The sequence below is a fragment of the Neoarius graeffei genome, chromosome 4 (genome assembly GCF_027579695.1).
Source record: "Neoarius graeffei isolate fNeoGra1 chromosome 4, fNeoGra1.pri, whole genome shotgun sequence".
Lineage (NCBI taxonomy): Eukaryota > Metazoa > Chordata > Actinopteri > Siluriformes > Ariidae > Neoarius > Neoarius graeffei.
This window is the reverse complement of record NC_083572.1, coordinates 90,173,543-90,190,873: the sequence shown is the minus strand read 5'-3', so window position 1 is coordinate 90,190,873 and position 17,331 is coordinate 90,173,543. Positions and strand designations below refer to the sequence as shown.

The 17,331-nt window shown below is 43.8% G+C and overlaps 1 protein-coding gene across 6 annotated transcripts in view; it reads left to right on the top strand.

The window, feature by feature from the left end:
* pik3r3b (phosphoinositide-3-kinase, regulatory subunit 3b (gamma)) overlaps positions 1–15,359 on the top strand; it is a 578,548-nt gene extending 563,189 nt beyond the window's left edge. For all 6 annotated transcript variants that reach the window (XM_060919991.1, XM_060919992.1, XM_060919993.1 and 3 more), the window contains 8 exons: positions 3,386–3,484; positions 3,569–3,749; positions 5,562–5,687; positions 9,984–10,126; positions 10,246–10,422; positions 10,510–10,584; positions 10,794–10,964; positions 14,214–15,359. In XM_060919991.1, the coding sequence (XP_060775974.1) occupies positions 3,386–3,484; positions 3,569–3,749; positions 5,562–5,687; positions 9,984–10,126; positions 10,246–10,422; positions 10,510–10,584; positions 10,794–10,964; positions 14,214–14,415 (1,174 nt within the window). In that variant the 3' untranslated portion in view covers positions 14,416–15,359. The remainder of the gene's footprint in view (positions 1–3,385; positions 3,485–3,568; positions 3,750–5,561; positions 5,688–9,983; positions 10,127–10,245; positions 10,423–10,509; positions 10,585–10,793; positions 10,965–14,213) is intronic.
* The last annotated feature ends 1,972 nt before the right edge of the window (positions 15,360–17,331 follow it).

The following is a 17,331-nucleotide window of genomic DNA, read 5'->3' as shown; positions in this document are numbered from 1 at the left end:
CTGCTGATCCCCATTCAACACACGCAGAGGTGAAGGACTCCATGCAAGCCTCAAGCTTCTTTTAGTTTGACCTGAAATCCGAGCTATTTTCAGACCGTGACTCATTTCGCGGGTATAATTAGAAGCAACCCAGTCAGATCTGGCATTTAGTAGCGTATTTGTTCTTGGTGTGCGTGTTTGCAGCTCTTAATGCTACCAGGTAACGTTAGGATACTTATATATTTGGCAGCTTATGGCTCGAGTCGGAATAATTTTGCCAATCCTTTTAGTTAGTGGTGGTGTGGGTTTTTGGGGAACATTAAAAGCATCGGAGGGCGGAGTGGAGTGAAAAGGACATCGCTAATACAAAATCATCCAGCTTATGTTTAGGTTCATGCTCCGAGTCCTCAAATGATCCGTGCCGAGTTTCCCAAAAGCATCCCAGCACAAAGATCGTCGTTAAGTAGAGCACGCGCGCATTCATTGGGCTGCTCGCTCTTAGCCTGGGCCCGCCCATCCTAAGCGTGACGCAACACGAGGGCCTGTTGCGAGCTTAGTCTGGCCAGGCAAGCTATCTACAGCTCTTCCAAGCTCCCGAAAAATCGGGAACCAACCAACTTTGAGCATCTCCAACGGCCCTGGGTAGAGGCGTGTTCAAGGCAGTGACGTAGTAGAACTGCGACCGGAAGCCATAGATTGTTTACAGAATCTATGCCGGAAGAGCTTCATTCACTAGAAACATTACGAACATGGAGCAAGTTCTCATTGAAAACGGAGCAAAGAGCAGCCCTGGAGGTATTTATTGAAAGGAAGGACGTTTTCGCCTTGCTCCCGACCGGCTTCGGTAAGAGTTTAATCTACTAGTTAGCCCTGTCGCGTCACATACATCAGAGGAAAGAGTGATGTGATTGGTTTAAGCTTCGTCACAGCCTTTTCTGGCTTCAACCAGTAGCAAACCGAGGCATTTCAGGGAGGCGGGTCAACCACGCACTTTGGGAAACGGTTGGGCTTGATATCTTTGCCAGACCAAATGCTCGCAGAGCTTTGAAGTCGCGTTAGCCAGACTAGCTCACTCTACCAAGTTAAGACGCTCTTAGCATTAAGAGGCTTTTGGGAAACCCAGCTCTGAAGCTTGCCCTGTCTAATGTCCATCTACAGTGGGGCAAAAAAGTATTTAGTCAGTCACCAATTGTGCAAGTTCTCCCACTTAAAAAGATGGGAGAGGCCTGTAATTTTCATCATAGGTACAGTTCACCTATGAGAGACAAAATGAGGGAAAAAAAAAACCCCCAGAAAATCACGTCGTCTATCTGATTTTTAAAGAATTTATTTGCAAATTATGGTGGAAAATAAGTATTTGGTCAATAACAAAAGTTCATCTCAATACTTTGTTATATACCCTTTGTTGGCAATGACAGAGCTCAAACGTTTTCTGTAAGTCTTCACAAGGTTTTCACACACTGTTGCTGGTATTTTGGCCCATTCCTCCATGCAGATCTCCTCTAGAGCAGTGATGTTTTGGGGCTGTCGCTGGGCAACACGGACTTTCAACTCCCTCCAAAGATTTTCTATGGGGTTGAGATCTGGAGACTGGCTAGGCCACTCCAGGACCTTGAAATGCTTCTTACGAAGCCACTCCTTCGTTGCCCGGGCGGTGTGTTTGGGATCATTGTCATGCTGAAAGACCCAGCCACGTTTCATCTTCAATGCCCTTGCTGATGGAAGGAGGTTTTCACTCAAAATCTCACGATACATGGCCCTGTTCATCCTTTCCTTTACACGGATCAGTCGTCCTGGTCCCTTTGCAGAAAAACAGCCCCAAAGCATGATGTTTCCACCCCCATGCTTCACAGTAGGTATGGTGTTCTTTGGATGCAACTCAGCATTCTTTCTCCTCCAAACACGACAAGTTGAGTTTTTACCAAAAAGTTCTATTTTGGTTTCATCTGACCATATGACATTCTCCCAATCCTCTTCTGGATCATCCAAATGCTCTCTAGCAAACTTCAGACGGGCCTGGACATGTACTGGCTTAAGCAGGGGGACACGTCTGGCACTGCAGGATTTGAGTCCCTGGCGGCGTAGTGTGTTACTGATGGTAGCCTTTGTTACTTTGGTCCCAGCTCTCTGCAGGTCATTCACTAGGTCCCCCCGTGTGGTTCTGGGATTTTTGCTCACCGTTCTTGTGATCATTTTGACCCCACGGGGTGAGATCTTGCGTGGAGCCCCAGATCGAGGGAGATTATCAGTGGTCTTGTATGTCTTCCATTTTCTAATAATTGCTCCCACAGTTGATTTCTTCACAACAAGCTGCTTACCTATTGCAGATTCAGTCTTCCCAGCCTGGTGCAGGTCTACAGTTTTGTTTCTGGTGTCCTTTGACAGCTCTTTGGTCTTGGCCATAGTGGAGTTTGGAGTGTGACTGTTTGAGGTTGTGGACAGGCGTCTTTTATACTGATAACGAGTTCAAACAGGTGCCATTAATCCAGGTAACGAGTGGAGGACAGAGGAGCCTCTTAAAGAAGTTACAGGTCTGTGAGAGCCAGAAATCTTGCTTGTTTGTAGGTGACCAAATACTTATTTTATCGAGGAATTTACCAATTAATTCATTAAAAATCCTACAATGTGATTTCCTGGATTCTTTCCCCCCATTCTGTCTTTCATAGTTTAGGTATACCTATGATGAAAATTACAGGCCTCTCTCATCTTTTTAAGTGGGAGAACTTGCACAATTGGTGGCTGACTAAATCCTTTTTTGCCCCACTGTACATCGTACCAAAAATATGCCACAAGTGGAAAAAGTTGGTAAGAAGTAGGAGCAACATCGTGCGATCGTGTCTTTCCCAAAAGATGCCCACATAAATATAACTCCCTGTGAAGAGCACTGGATCTGAGGTCAGCTGAGACGACCAGAGAGCCCAGACAGGGATGAGAGAGAGTGTGGAATCCGGATAAGGGTGAAAGAAGACAAGACCTTGATTTTTCTCTCTCTCTCTCTCTCTTTATGTTCTGTCAAGGTCAAAAGGTTTTAGTAAAAGATGAACAATATGGGCATCTGTATGAAAGTGGCGCTTCATTGGCTGTCGCAGTAAATGACCACTATATTGCTAATAGCCGAATGTCTTAACAGTGTTTTCTAGCTCAGAGTAAATGCCAGTAGAAATCCGAGTGTTTGGAAAAGCGAGCCATCCTCGTTCGCTCTCAGACGGCATCTCGCAGGCTAGTGCCTTCGGCCTTGTCCAGAACATGCGCACGTTCCTGCTGTTTACACAGACAGGAGACAGAGCAGAGGCTTTTACCAGTTTGTTTGTCTGAAGTTTTCAGGGATGTCGTACTACGTGCCTCTAATCTGACCGTCTTCCTTCCCCCCCCCGTCTCCTTATCTTAACTCCTTTCTGCGATCCAGGGAAGAGGTGAACGACAAACTGCGAGACATGCCAGACGGAACCTTCCTGGTACGGGACGCCTCGACTAAAATGCAGGGAGACTACACGCTAACTTTAAGGTGGTAACTGCTTTAAGCTCCAAGTTGTGGACATACGCTTTGAATTCATTGTCCTAACGCATGTTGATTTTTGTCCCTTTTTAGGAAAGGCGGCAACAATAAGCTAATAAAGATCTACCATCGCGACGGCAAATACGGTTTCTCAGACCCGCTCACCTTCAGTTCGGTGGTAGAGCTCATCAGTCACTACAGACACGAGTCTCTGGCTCAGTACAACACGAAACTGGACGTCAAGCTCATGTACCCCATCTCTCGCTACCAGCAGGTACAAGCACCGCCCCCCTCCTTCCTTTCAGCCTGCTTGCCTGTCTCTTGATACTGTTTGCCCCCCGACACACACACACTTTCTCTAAAACTCTGTTTGGTCAATGAACACTGCAGCTTGTTGCTTGTGAAAGTGCCAAAGCAGCAGGATGTTCACGACATGAAATATTACTGTGGTTATTTGCTACTGCAGCACACTCCATAAATAATTGCACACATCCACAATGTCAAAAGGCCATCCAGGCATTTATTCCTTCTCTCTTTATTTTATTTTTTAAATACATGCTCTCCTACCCATCACAGTTAATCTCTAAGGCACTCACATGGCAACTATTATTTATTTTATTTAACCAGGGTAAATCACATTGAGCCCTGCGATGAGCTGGCGACTTGTCCGGGGTGTACCCTGCCTCTCGCCCATGGTCAGCTGGGATAGGCTCCAGCTTGCCCCGTGACCCCGCACGGGATAAGCGGTTACAGACAAAACAAACAAATCACACTGAGACGGAAGCCTCTTTTCCAAGTGAGCCCTGGCCAACGCCTAGCTAGAATATAAAACATACAAAAATATATAATAGCGACAATCTAAAAGCAGGCGCCACGGTGGTGTAGCGGTTAGCGCTGTCGCCTCATAGCAAGAAGGTCCGGGTTCGAGCCCCGTGGCCGGTGAGGGCCTTTCTGTGTGGAGTTTGCATGTTCTCCCCGTGTCCGCGTGGGTTTCCTCCGGGTGCTCCGGTTTCCCCCACAGTCCAAAGACATGCAGGTTAGGTTAACTGGTGACTCTAAATTGGCCGTAGGTGTGAATGGTTTTCTGTTACCCCTTTTCCACCAAATCAGTTCCAGGGCTGGTTCGGGGCCGGTGCTGGTTCACAACTCGTTCAACTTGCAAGCCAGCTGAGAACCAGTTTGCTTTTTCCATAGCTCGCGGAGCTACATCATTACGTCGCTGTATACGTCGCTATGTTTGCATAAACTTTAGTGCGAATATCGAAGCAAAAACAACACGGAAGAAGCAGCAGCAGCAACAACAATAATAATGGATGACTTCGCGTTTGTACAGCTGCGGCTTCTCGTCGCTTAAAAATGGCGACCTTTCGCGGTCTTGTTATTGTTGTTGGTCTTAACAACTCCGCCCCCCGCTGACGTAAGCGGTTCTTTCCTCTGGCCCAGCAGAGAGTTGGTGCTAGCCTGGAACCAGTTTTTCTGGCCCCAGAGCCAGTTCTTTGTCAGTGGAAACAGAAAACCCGGTTCCAAACTAAGCACTGGCCCCGAACCAGCCCTGGAACTGCTTTGGTGGAAAAGGGGCATGTGTCTATGTGTCAGCCCTGTGATGACCTGGCGACTTGTCCAGGGTGTACCCCGCCTTTCGCCCGTAGTCAGCTGGGATAGGCTCCAGCTTGCCTGCGACCCTGTAGAACAGGATAAAGCAGCTAGAGATAATGAGATGAATCTAAAAGCATTCACAGTGATGGTTTAGAGTGTTTGCAACACACAGTTTAAAATCAGAAAGTGGGAACGAGTACATCACATTTGAACTTTTTTTTTTTTCCTGAAGTGCATTCCAGGATGAAGGGGCATTGTACCGAAAAGCTGTTTTACCAAATTCAGATTTCACAGCTGGTACATTTAAAAAGGATGATATTGTTAGATCTGAGGTTTATATCTATTATTAGTTGTCTGGGAGAAAAAAAATAAAACCAGTAACTGGTTTATAAATGAAAATGCTTTTCTTATTCTTGTATTCCTTGTTCTTACAATGTATTCCTTATTCTTACAAGGTTGTTCCTCTCCCTTCTTTCGCGCTCTCTCTCAGGAGCAGCTGGTAAAAGAAGACAACATTGACGCTGTGGGGAAGAAACTCCAGGAATATCACAGTCAATATCAGGAAAAGAGCAAAGAGTATGACCGACTGTATGATGAGTACACAAAGACTTCGCAGGTATATACAATAAAGATCACATTAGCATCAAACGAATTCATTTTAGGATATCCAGACCCATTTGTTTGTTTAAACATAAATGCTCCACATGTGCTACTCTCAGCGATAACCCGTTTTCAGCAAGTGACTGTTTGAAATGGCAGTGTGTCTATGCAGAGCCTAATCTAGGGTGCGTAATGCGCGTTTTTTATCTGTCTGTCGCACATCCACTTTTTGGGCGCGAGAGTGATATCGCGTATCTATTCATTTTGTCGCGCATTTATAAGTAGAGAGCGTGTAGTCACGTTTTACTGAATCTTGTGCGGAACAATTTGTCAGCACCCGCTAGCAAGCACTGCGGTAAATACAGGGTCTCCGCGGATCCTTAAAAAGTCTTAAAAAGTCTTATTTTTAATATGTGTTTTTTAAGGTCTTTAAAAGCATTATATTTCGCTATTTTTTGAGCTATGGTATTAAATTTCACATGGGAGGTATTAAATTTCATCCGGGTAGCCTACGGTAAATGAAAAAAAAACATATGTCCGGATTTTTTTTTCCCGCGCTAACGTTATTTATTCAACCAGCGTCGTTTGTTATCAAGATGCTGAACAAGTAGCACAAGAGCTGTTGTGTGTCTAGCACTAGTTCTAATAGCGCAGGAACCACGCCACTGGGGGCAGTGTGTTCTTTTATCCATGTAGTAGACAGTGCTGGGAATAACGGCGTTACTTTTTTTTAGTAACGAGTAATCTAACTAATTACTTTTTACATCGTTATAACGCCGTACCCGTTACTTACAATAAAATACTATGCGTTACTTTATTAAAGCTGTTTTAATCTGGCACGCTGCTCGTTCAGCCTTGCTTTACTCTGCTTTCGTGTGGGGCGGGGAGACACGAGACAACGGCACAGTAAGCCAATCAGAGTAGATTTGGACAACATACGTAGGTAGGCCACGCCTACTGCACTACTGCGCGCTCTTTCAATCGGAAGAGCCAGCGATGGCGAGCGGTCAGCCCAGCACTGCGCTTTCACACTGGAAATACAGCCAGGACTTTTCATTACTTGAAATAAAAGGCAAGAGTGTTTACGTGCAATGCACATTATGTCGAGGAACAAAGCGTTTGTCCTCGTCAGTGGCCAGTAATTAGTAACAATTTTAATAACTACAGAAATATATTACATTTGATAGATGTCTTATCTCACATTGTCCCACAAAAATATTAATATAGTGTAGATAACATTACTAATTGGTTCTGTTAAGTGTCCATTTCAGTCATTAAACACATTTAACATTCACTTTTATTATGATTACACTAATTGAATTTGATTTTTTTTTGAGGGGGAACAAAATGTAACGGAATAATTACTTTCTCTGGTAATTAGTTACTTTTATGACAAAGTAACTCCGTTACTAACTCAGTTACTTTTTGGGAAAAGTAACTAGTAACTATAACTAATTACTTTTTGAAAGTAACGTGCCCAACACTGGTAGTAGAACCATTGAGAGTAGAGCAGACGAGGAAGAAGTGGTTGAACTTGAACATGAACGGAGATGGGGAAGTGTAAGTTTAGTAACAAGTGGCTTGAGGAGCCAAAATACAAAAGTTGGCTAACAACAGCAACTTCAGAATATGAAGCGAGATGTAAGGTATGTCGGAAAGACATCAAGTTAACAACAATGGGCTGTAAAGCCCTTGACGCTCACTCGAAAGGGGAAAAGCATATGCGCTATGCTGCTAGTCGGGCAACAACAGTCCCCAGAGGCAGTTCGATCAGTAGTCAAACTTCCTTGCTTCCTCACTGTTTGTTCATGGCAGTACCCTACTATTAAAATATTGAGAAAGCAGTTAATGTTCTGTTTTGTTAACTGAAGATCAATTTGTTTCCTCACTGTTTGTTTACAGCAGTACCCTACTATTAAAATATCGAGAAGGCAGCTAATGTTCTGTTTTGTAAACTGAAGATGCACATTTTTTATAAAAAAAAATGCTTTGAACTTAACCTAGAGTGTGCTTTTTTTTTTTTTTTTACTGTACGTATTTGTTCCGCGGTAGTGGTCTTATTTTTTATACTCAGTGGTCTTAAAATGGTCTTAAAAAGTATTATTTTTGCTGGTCAGAAATGTGCAGAGACCCTGAAATATAGCGTTGTTTACACACCAATCGGAAAGGACCGAAGTATTCCGAGTGGTTTATTTAGCGGGTAAAACAGTTTTGTGAACTATTATATCATTGGTCACTGAACCGGAAGACAGTGTATCTCAACCAATCGTGTGAAGTGTTTTAAAAATACCCAAAAGCACATGGCATATCGTTCTGTCTCATCCAAACATAACATTCAGACCCTCCAGGATTTCGCGATTTGCAACATCAACGCAAATTCAACCAATCCCTGCGAATTCAGGGCGGTGTTGCAATTATATCCAATCACCGCAAATTTGACCAATCGTTGGCGTCGTCTTGTGGTGACGTGGATAAACTACCTTCCGTGTATCCGTTCAAGAGAAGCAGCATGTGCGCAGTGTTGCCAGATTGGGTGGTTTTAAGTGCATTTTGGCGGGTTTTGAACATATTTTGGGCTGGAAAACATCAGCAGTATCTGGCAAAATTGCATGATGTGCGAGTCAGTGTTGATATAGGCTTAAATTCTGTTACTGAAAGTGTGTTATGTTTACAGTGAAGCACTGTGTGCGCTTTACATTATTTTTTTTTACTTAATACAAGAAATTAATGGATGCCAACATTTTTGCCAAAATGGTATTTTATTTTCCATTGTTTAGGCAGCTTCAGCATCATACTGTGAGATTCTGTTCAAATTGTTTTTTTTCTTCTATGAAGCCTGAGCCATTTATTTTATTAGTTTATAATTATTGTTTAATTTAGTCTTCAGGAGAGACTGCCTGCACACAGTACTAGTATTAATAGTTTTTTTTTTCTTACATGAAAGCTGAGGCATTTATATTTTAAAGGAACAGTCCACCGTACTTCCATAACGAAATATGTTCTTCTCTGAATTGAGACGAGCTGATCCGTACCTCTCCGAGCTTTGCGCGACCTCCCAGTCAGTCAGACGCGCTGTCACTCCTGTTAGCAATGTAGCTAGGCTCAGCATGGCCAACGGTATTTTTTGGGGCTGTAGTTAGATGCGACCAAACTTTTCCACGTTTTTCCTGTTTACATAGGTTTATATGACCAGTGACATGAAACAAAGTTCAGTTACACAAATTGAAACGTAGCGATTTTCTATGCTATGGAAAGTCCGCACTATAATGACAGGTGTACTAACACCTTCTGCGCGCTTCGACAGCGCATTGATACCTTCACTCCTGAGTTGTGTAACTGAACTTTGTTTCATGTCACTGGTCATATAAACCTATGTAAACAGGAAAAACGCGGAAGAGTTTGGTCGCATCTAACTACAGCCCCAAAAAATACCGTTGGCCATACTGAGCCTAGCTACATTGCTAACAGGAGTGACAGCGCGTCTGACTGACTGGGAGGTCGCGCAAAGCTCGGAGAGGTACGGATCAGCTCGTCTCAATTCAGAAAAGAACATATTTCGTTATGGAAGTACGGTGGACTGTTCCTTTAAGGTAACTTCATGTTGTGCTGTGAGGTTCTATGCACTTTAACTTTTGAACCAACAGGTGCATTTGGATAAGTAAAGCCTATTTTTCTGCATTTTTGTAGTTCTGGTAATCTTACACATTCTACATGATTGCTAGGGGGGGGTTTTTTGAGTAATTTGTTTAATTTTTCTTGCTGAAAGTTCAATTTAGTATTATGTTAATGATATTCTAAAAGTAAAGATTAATAAAACTGTTCTGTTTATAGATGTACTCTTGAAAATATCTACCAATGTATTACTTATTTTTCTGTCCCCACTAACTGGAACAAATGAGGGATATTTTTACCCATGTTAATATTTTCTGTCCCCTGTTTCTACAACTAGTGAGGGATCTGTCCCCTATTTTCAAATTCCTAGATTAGGCTCTGTATATGGTGTATGCTATAAACTGTTCTTCATAGAATTATACAGTATTACTCGGTATTATTATGCTGCACGGGGTCTGATTGCAGCCAGATTTTTTTTTTCTTTTCGTACTGAAAATGAAACCTCAAGATAGCACTAGTGGTACATCATTGTGGTACCATTGGCATACTTCCATTCACATACTGTACGCTCCTTTAGGATAGGATAGGGTTTTTTAGCATGAGCAGTGCGTGTCGTGCCATTCGGCGTAGCGTTTCAGTAGCGAGGACGTAATTTATGTCAGGATCGAGTGCATTGATTTTCTTTTGCCTTCGATCGCAGGAGATTCAGATGAAGCGCACGGCGATAGAAGCCTTCAACGAGACCATCAAGATATTCGAAGAGCAGTGTCACACACAGGAGCGCTACAGCAAGGAATATATCGAGCGCTTCCGCAGAGAGGGCAACGACAAGGAGCTCGAAAGGTGTGTGTGTCCAGTCATTTGGTATAATCAGTCTTCTGGTCCTAATTCCAGCAAAGGTCACTGGAAAGCTCATCTAGGCCAGTTCCACATCCTAACGCAACACTTTCTCACTCTGCTAGGATAATGATGAACTACGCCAAACTGAAATCACGACTAGGGGAGATCCATGAAAGCAAAATTCGCCTGGAGCAGGACCTGAAGACACAAGCTCTGGACAACAGGGAGACGGACAAAAAGATGAACAGCTTAAAGCCAGATCTTATCCAGCTGAGGAAAATCCGAGATCAGTATCTTGTGTAAGTGGCTGCTTTTATTCCATGTCGAGCAGGGCGTGTCGTGCGAGTTTTTCCCTCATCAGTAATTTCTGTGCTCCTTCCTCACAGCTGGCTCAATCACAAAGGCGTACGTCAGAAACGAATAAATGACTGGCTGGGCATCAAAAACGAGAACACAGATGAGTAAGTTTGTTAAAAGAGCTTCTTTTCTTTTTTCATTCCTCTTGAGTTTCTTTTAGAGCTGGCTGCGAATTCACTTCACCGGCCTTTCCTGTAGCCTGCTTCTCTAAATTGAAACAAGACTTCCTTCATCGTCAGTGTCAGTGCTTGAACTGTAACAGCCGTCAGTCAGTCTCATACCACGTTCTGCCCCCCTTTTTTTTTGGGTCCAGTACGTACTTTGTGAGTGAAGAGGATGAAAACCTGCCACACTACGATGAGAAGAGTTGGTTTGTTGGGGACCTGAACCGCACACAAGCTGAGGATCTTCTGCTGGGCAAGCCAGACGGAGCCTTCCTCATCCGGGAGAGCAGCAAGAAGGGCTGTTACGCCTGCTCTGTAGTGTGAGTAGCATTTACATCAAGTTTCCTACTGAATTTTTCCCAAAATGCTGTCACTGATGGGCCAAAGCCAGTCAGGTGGATATGTCAGTCAGGCGCGAGCCATGTGGAAAAAACATCTGAAAAGTGAGCAGGATTTCATTGAGAACATCATGTTCCTGGGTCAACATCCAAGCACGTGTTGCTCCTAAAACCACGTTCCTTTTAACCAGGCACAACCGCATGCTGTCCTCAGTGTGCGCTTCCTGCTCTCGACTGAGCGTGTAGCTGTGCAATTCAGTTCATAAATTAAAAATTTACACCCCTTTTGGCATGTAATTAAAGCAGGGCTTTGAACCAGAATTTTTTTTCCTAATGGTTCGTTCCGAACAGAAACGGAATTTTAACATTTCCGGTTTTGGGTTCCACCATTAAATAGACGTTCCCGAACCAGTTAGAACAAAAGAATTTCGTTCCCGGAACGGTTAATTACGTTCCCTGTCAGCTGTTTAACAAATGGCTATAAAATTATGTCTCGTCCACCGTACTTCCATAATGAAATATGCTCTTATCTGAATTGAGACGAGCTGCTCCGTACCTCTCCGAGCTTTGCGCGACCTCTCAGTCAGTCAGACGCAGTGTCACTCCTGTTAGCAATGTAGCTAGGCTCAGTATGGCTAATGGTATTTTTTGGGGCTGTAGTTAGATGCGACCAAACTCTTCCACGTTTTTCCTGTTTACATAGGTTTATATGACCAGTGATATGAAACAAGTTCAGTTACACAAATTGAAACGTAGCGATTTTCTATGCTATGGAAAGTGCGCACTATAATGACAGGCGTACTAACACCTTCTGCGCACTTTGGCAGTGCATTGATATCTGAGCTCCGTATCAATGCGCTGCCGAAGCGCGCAGAAGGTGTTAGTACGCCTGTCATTATAGTGCGGACTTTCCATAGCATAGAAAATCGCTACGTTTCAATTTGTGTAACTGAACTTGTTTCATATCACTGGTCATATAAACCTATGTAAACAGGAAAAACGTGGAAGAGTTTGGTCGCATCTAACTACAGCCCCAAAAAATACCGTTGGCCATACTGAGCCTAGCTACATTGCTAACAGGAGTGACAGCGTGTCTGACTGCGTCTGACTGACTGGGAGGTCGCGCAAAGCTCGGATAGGTACGGAGCAGCTCGTCTCAATTCAGATAAGAGCATATTTCATTATGGAAGTACGGTGGACTGTTCCTTTAAGCCAAATGTAGGCTAATTCTATTACAACCTTCATTAAATAAGACAAGAAATAATTCAAAACAATTATTATTTCAAATGTTGGCGATTTGGATTCTCAGTATGTCTTCCCATCTACACAAACAGAAAAAGTGCCAAAAATGAAAGATAATTCGTTTAGTGTGTTACCAAAGGCTAGTCAGGCCCTATGCATTGATAGGCTAACAGAGGTTAACGTCACTTAATGTTCGCGAGCCTCTCATTAACGTGGACAAATATATTGATATCGTGTTTGAAATTGACGTTTTTGAATAACGATAGACTGCAATATTTACCTCTTATTTAAGACGTGGAGACGTGATAGTAGTCCACCCTCCCGCTCTCTCCATTCAGTCAGCGAACGTCACACGGGAAGTGAACCCCAGCGGGTCATAGAAACTTGCGCAGGAGAAGAATGACTTTATTTGTAGGCTACGGAAACTTTGAGGAACGAAATAAAAACCGATATTAACCGGTTACCATTATTTTTAATAAGCGTTTCTGGTTTCGTTTCTGTTCCATGTGAAATAGAAAAAGTTCCCGGTTTTCGTTCCTTGAACCGGTTCAAAGCCCTGAATTAAAGGGAGACATTTATTGAGTGGTATCTTGCTACTGTTAAATAGCTAAACCTACAAAATACTAAGAGCATGCCGTTGGATTTGACTGGGTGGGACTGTGTAAACTACTCCCTCGAACAGCGGTTTATTAATTAGCCCTGACCTATTGGATGATCATGAGCACATGCTATAGATGGAGACAAGAAAGCACTTCTGTAAATCGTTCTGGATAAATGCTATGACCGGCGAGGGGACTAATGGTTAGCATGTCCGCCGGGAGATCGCGAGTTCTACTCACGGTCAGGTCATACCAAAGATCATCGTAAAAATGGTGCCATCTGTGGCAAGGCTTGCTGCAATACAGATGTGACTGGGGAGTCAAACTCTTACGGTTACCAGAGGATCAGCCCCCCACTGTAACCCTAGCTATGTAATATAGGCGAGAGGCCAAGGGCTACGAAACGGAGATCGGCGCCGCCAAACGCGCCATGAATGGTGCAGGAAGGACTTTTTTTTTTTTCCCCTCCCCCTCGTCAGACGTATTTTACATTATTCTATCCACATTCACTGGAAACGAGCAATCGCGCACTCTGATTGATTGGCTACGCTACTACTAGGATATCAGCTCATATTCCGTGAGTAGAGAAAAACAAAATGGCGGAGCGTTTTGCTGAACCAACCAAGGACGACAGTAAAAACTCTACTCGAAAACAAAACATGGAATAAAAGTATTTGATGGTAAGAACTTTTTTTTTTTTGCCAAAAATTATTATAGCAGTAATTTTCACAAATTGTTCCTGTCATTTCGCCGGATGTTTTGTATAAAGTTTATCGAATTTGCAAAAAATAAAAACGCACGGTGGTGTAGTGGTTAGCGCTGTCGCCTCACAGCAAGAAGGTCTGGGTTCGAGCCCCGTGGCCGATGAGGGCTTTTCTGTGTGGAGTTTGCATGTTCTCCCCGTGTCCATGTGGGTTTCCTCCGGGTGCTCCGGTTTCCCCCACAGTCCAAAGACATGCAGGTTAGGTTAACTGGTGACTCTAAATTGAGCGTAGGTGTGAATGTGAGTGTGAATGGTTGTCTGTGTCTATGTGTCAGCCCTGTGATGACCTGGCGACTTGTCCAGGGTGTACCCCGCCTTTCGCCCGTAGTCAGCTGGGATAGGCTCCAGCTTGCCTGCGACCCTGTAGAACAGGATAAAGCAGCTACAGATAATGAGATGAAAAACGCTCCGTTTCTCAAAATCCAGTGAATATGGATAGAATAAAAGTTATTCCACTCAATCTCGTCGTACATGGCTTGTAGCCGACTTGATTTCGTGGAATAAATGCTTAACGAGGAACAATAGGAGTCCGTGCAGCGTTTTGCTGTCGGAGGGAACAGATTTACTTCCTGTGAATAAACTGGCCTCGTCTTTACTGACCTGAACTTCTCTGTGCTCCCTCTGTAGCGTGGATGGAGAAGTGAAGCACTGTGTGATCCACAGCACGCCGCGCGGTTACGGCTTCGCTGAGCCATACAACCTGTACAGCACTCTGAAAGACCTTGTTCTGCACTATCACCAGACCTCACTGGTCCAGCACAACGACTCGCTCAACGTGCGCCTGGCCTACCCCGTCTACGCACAGATGCCCTCAGGCCCCCGCAGATGAGGCCCTGCCCACTCCATCACATCTCTCACACACACACACACATCCTTACAAACAAAACAAAATCCAACACTTGCTGCAACACACACACACACACACACACACGTCAGCCACCTTCGGAGTTCTATATTTTTACTAGAACAATTTGGAGGGCATTCTTTCTAAAGACTGCTTGATTTGCACAAGGAAGTTTTAAATGTTTGTGAATGTGAAAAAAAAAAAAAAAAAGACAGAAGGAAGCAGAAGAGGCGAGTTTCAGGTGACCCACGCTGCTACCTAAACTCCAGCTGGGACTTTACATGCTTCATGATTTAAAGCTTTTTTTTTTTTTTTAAATCCTTGTTTCTTTGTCATTCATTTGTACATTTTAATCCCTCCCCCCCATCCTCCTTTACTAAGTGCAAGGCAGGAAAATATATGTTTTGTTTCTTCTCTCTCTCTCTCTCTCTCTCTCTCTGTCCCCCTCTTTTTCTCATTGTGTGTATGCTGAAAAGGCAAATGTATGTAGCAAACAGACGCCTGACACTTTCCAGAGTGTTTCTCACAGTAACTGCTGCTGAACAAGGGATTGTGGGAGGGGATGGAACAGGACAGGGGTAGGGTGAACTGGGGGGACAAGCTGAGAGGGCACAAGTGAAAATATGTCAGTCTTAAACAAAACAAGCTCGCTTTTCTATGTGTTTTTTTTTTTTTTTGCCTTTCTTGCTGGATCTGATTTTTTTAAACCTTTCTGAGCAGTAATGGTGTTACAGTCCAGTGCAGAGACCAAAGTTAGCATAGGGAGGAAGTCTGTTTTCCCTTTTGTTAATTTGCTTAAAGAATGAGAGGAAAGTGTTATTTTACCCTAAAACTCGCTAACTAAAGCTCCAGCCAGAAAGAACATTTTCTTGACTGGATCCCCCCCACACACACACACACTTCTTTTAATAAAACTGCTATTGACCCCATTTTGACGTCGTGATGAGAACCTTATTAAAAATAAAGCCAGTCAAGGAAATCGCTGTCATGTGCAGATCTACTAGTTAATAGGTTTTAGGGGAAAATGTCACTCATGCCTATGCTAACAAACTGCTAACCACACATGAAATAGAGTTCGGGTCTGTGTCGTGTGACGTGAAGCACTTATTTGGCATGAGAAACGGTGCAGCCAGATTAAAAGAAACACTATTTGATGTGTGGTGGTCGAACAAAATGTTGACTTGTTTGTGTGTTCAGCTTTGAATGATTCGATGTATGAGAAGCAGTGATTGATAAGTTGCTTTTTTTGTCATCTAAAGCAGCGTGTGCGCTGATGCTCTGCCGAGTGATAAAAGGGGTCGTGGTGCACGTGATCGATGGATTAATTCAGAGAAATGCTTCTTTTTCTACCTGGTGCTTCTTATAACGAGTGAATGCTTTCATTGTCAAAAAGATACAGTCAGCATTGGAACATTTGGCTAATTGTCTCGTGTTCACGTCGCACAAAAAAACCCTTTCCAGAAATCAGATGCCATAGCAAAATGCACAATATTCAGTGTTGTTACTGGTCTCTTCTCTTCTCTTCTCGTTAGCACTGGACTTTGTCTTTCCCGGTACTGTTAGTTGTTTGGTCGACGCTCCCGTTTTAAAGCTAGATCAGAAAGATTTCCTGGCGCTCGGTTGCTTCTTGATGTCAGTTCTTTCTCACGCGCCGCACAGGCAGCTGAAGGAGCGTAACGCGCTTATTCCTCCTGTATAAACTCTATGCATCCTGTCCAGCTCTGTGTCACACTCGCTCCTCTTTATTATCCTCCGCACCGCAGAGGTTGTGAAATGTTATTCGAGTTTACGTACAAAGGTCAAATGCACAGTCAGTCAGTCAGTCAGTATTCCTGTCCCGTGTCGTCGCATCAGGAGTTAGTGGACAGTGAGGACGTCTCGTGGAGTCGGGTCAGGACAGAGCGAGGCCACGCTTTAGTCACGTCCTTGTCTCGCACCGCCAGCTGATCGCCGCTCCCTTGAGTGCGTGTGCTTTATCTGTCTTCCCTCTTCACGCCCCGAGCGTACGGCTTCGAGATAAAAACCACATTCAGGCCCCGGAGTCCTTGATAGAAGCCACATGTCCTCACAGCTTGTGACTTGAAGTTGGCCAGACAGTGAAGGATTCCTTTCTCTGTGCCCTCTACATTGCAGCCCTTCCTCGGCCTCGCACCATGGCAACTAGCATAAGAGCAATAGAGCTCGTTGTGACCGTGTGTCACGGCTCGCGCCAGGCTGTAACCGAAGAGGAAAGAGCAGCAGTGACGCTTCCTAGTGCACACTGGGATATTTGGAGAATGACCACACGAACATCTCCACACATCAAACTCCTTCCCAACGAATACTTGATTTCCTCTTCTGCACTATGACCCCATACGCATCGTGGCAGCCCTGATCACATGCACGGGGTTGGCTTTTTCGACTTTCTGTAAAACTTTTTTATAGATCAAAGAGTCTATTTAGCCTCTCTCACTCTTTTTTTTGTTTTCCTTTTTCAAAGATGCAGATTGTTTGTCTAACCCGGGCCACTGACGGGTCCGCTCTCTATTACTTGAACTATTGCATTGCTCACTGTTGAATGTCTTTATATTGCAAATATACAAATATATTAAAGAAGAGGAAATCCCTTTTATGACAGCCGAGTCCGGAATATATGGAAACGCGTTTATTCAAAGCCACAACGTCACGTGTTGGTTGGTTGTTTCTTAAAGGGGTTTGCTTTAACTGAAATACGACTGTTTATTGGATCCTGCTGTCCAATATTGCACACATCATATTGAAGAGACTTTATAGAACAACATAACGTTACAAAGCTGGCGACAGAGTGAGGTTTTTCTGTCATACAACTCATCATGTTCGTACATTTATTGAACAGGTTTTTTTTTTCTTTTTAATTCCTGTTTTTCCAGGCATTGAGACCAA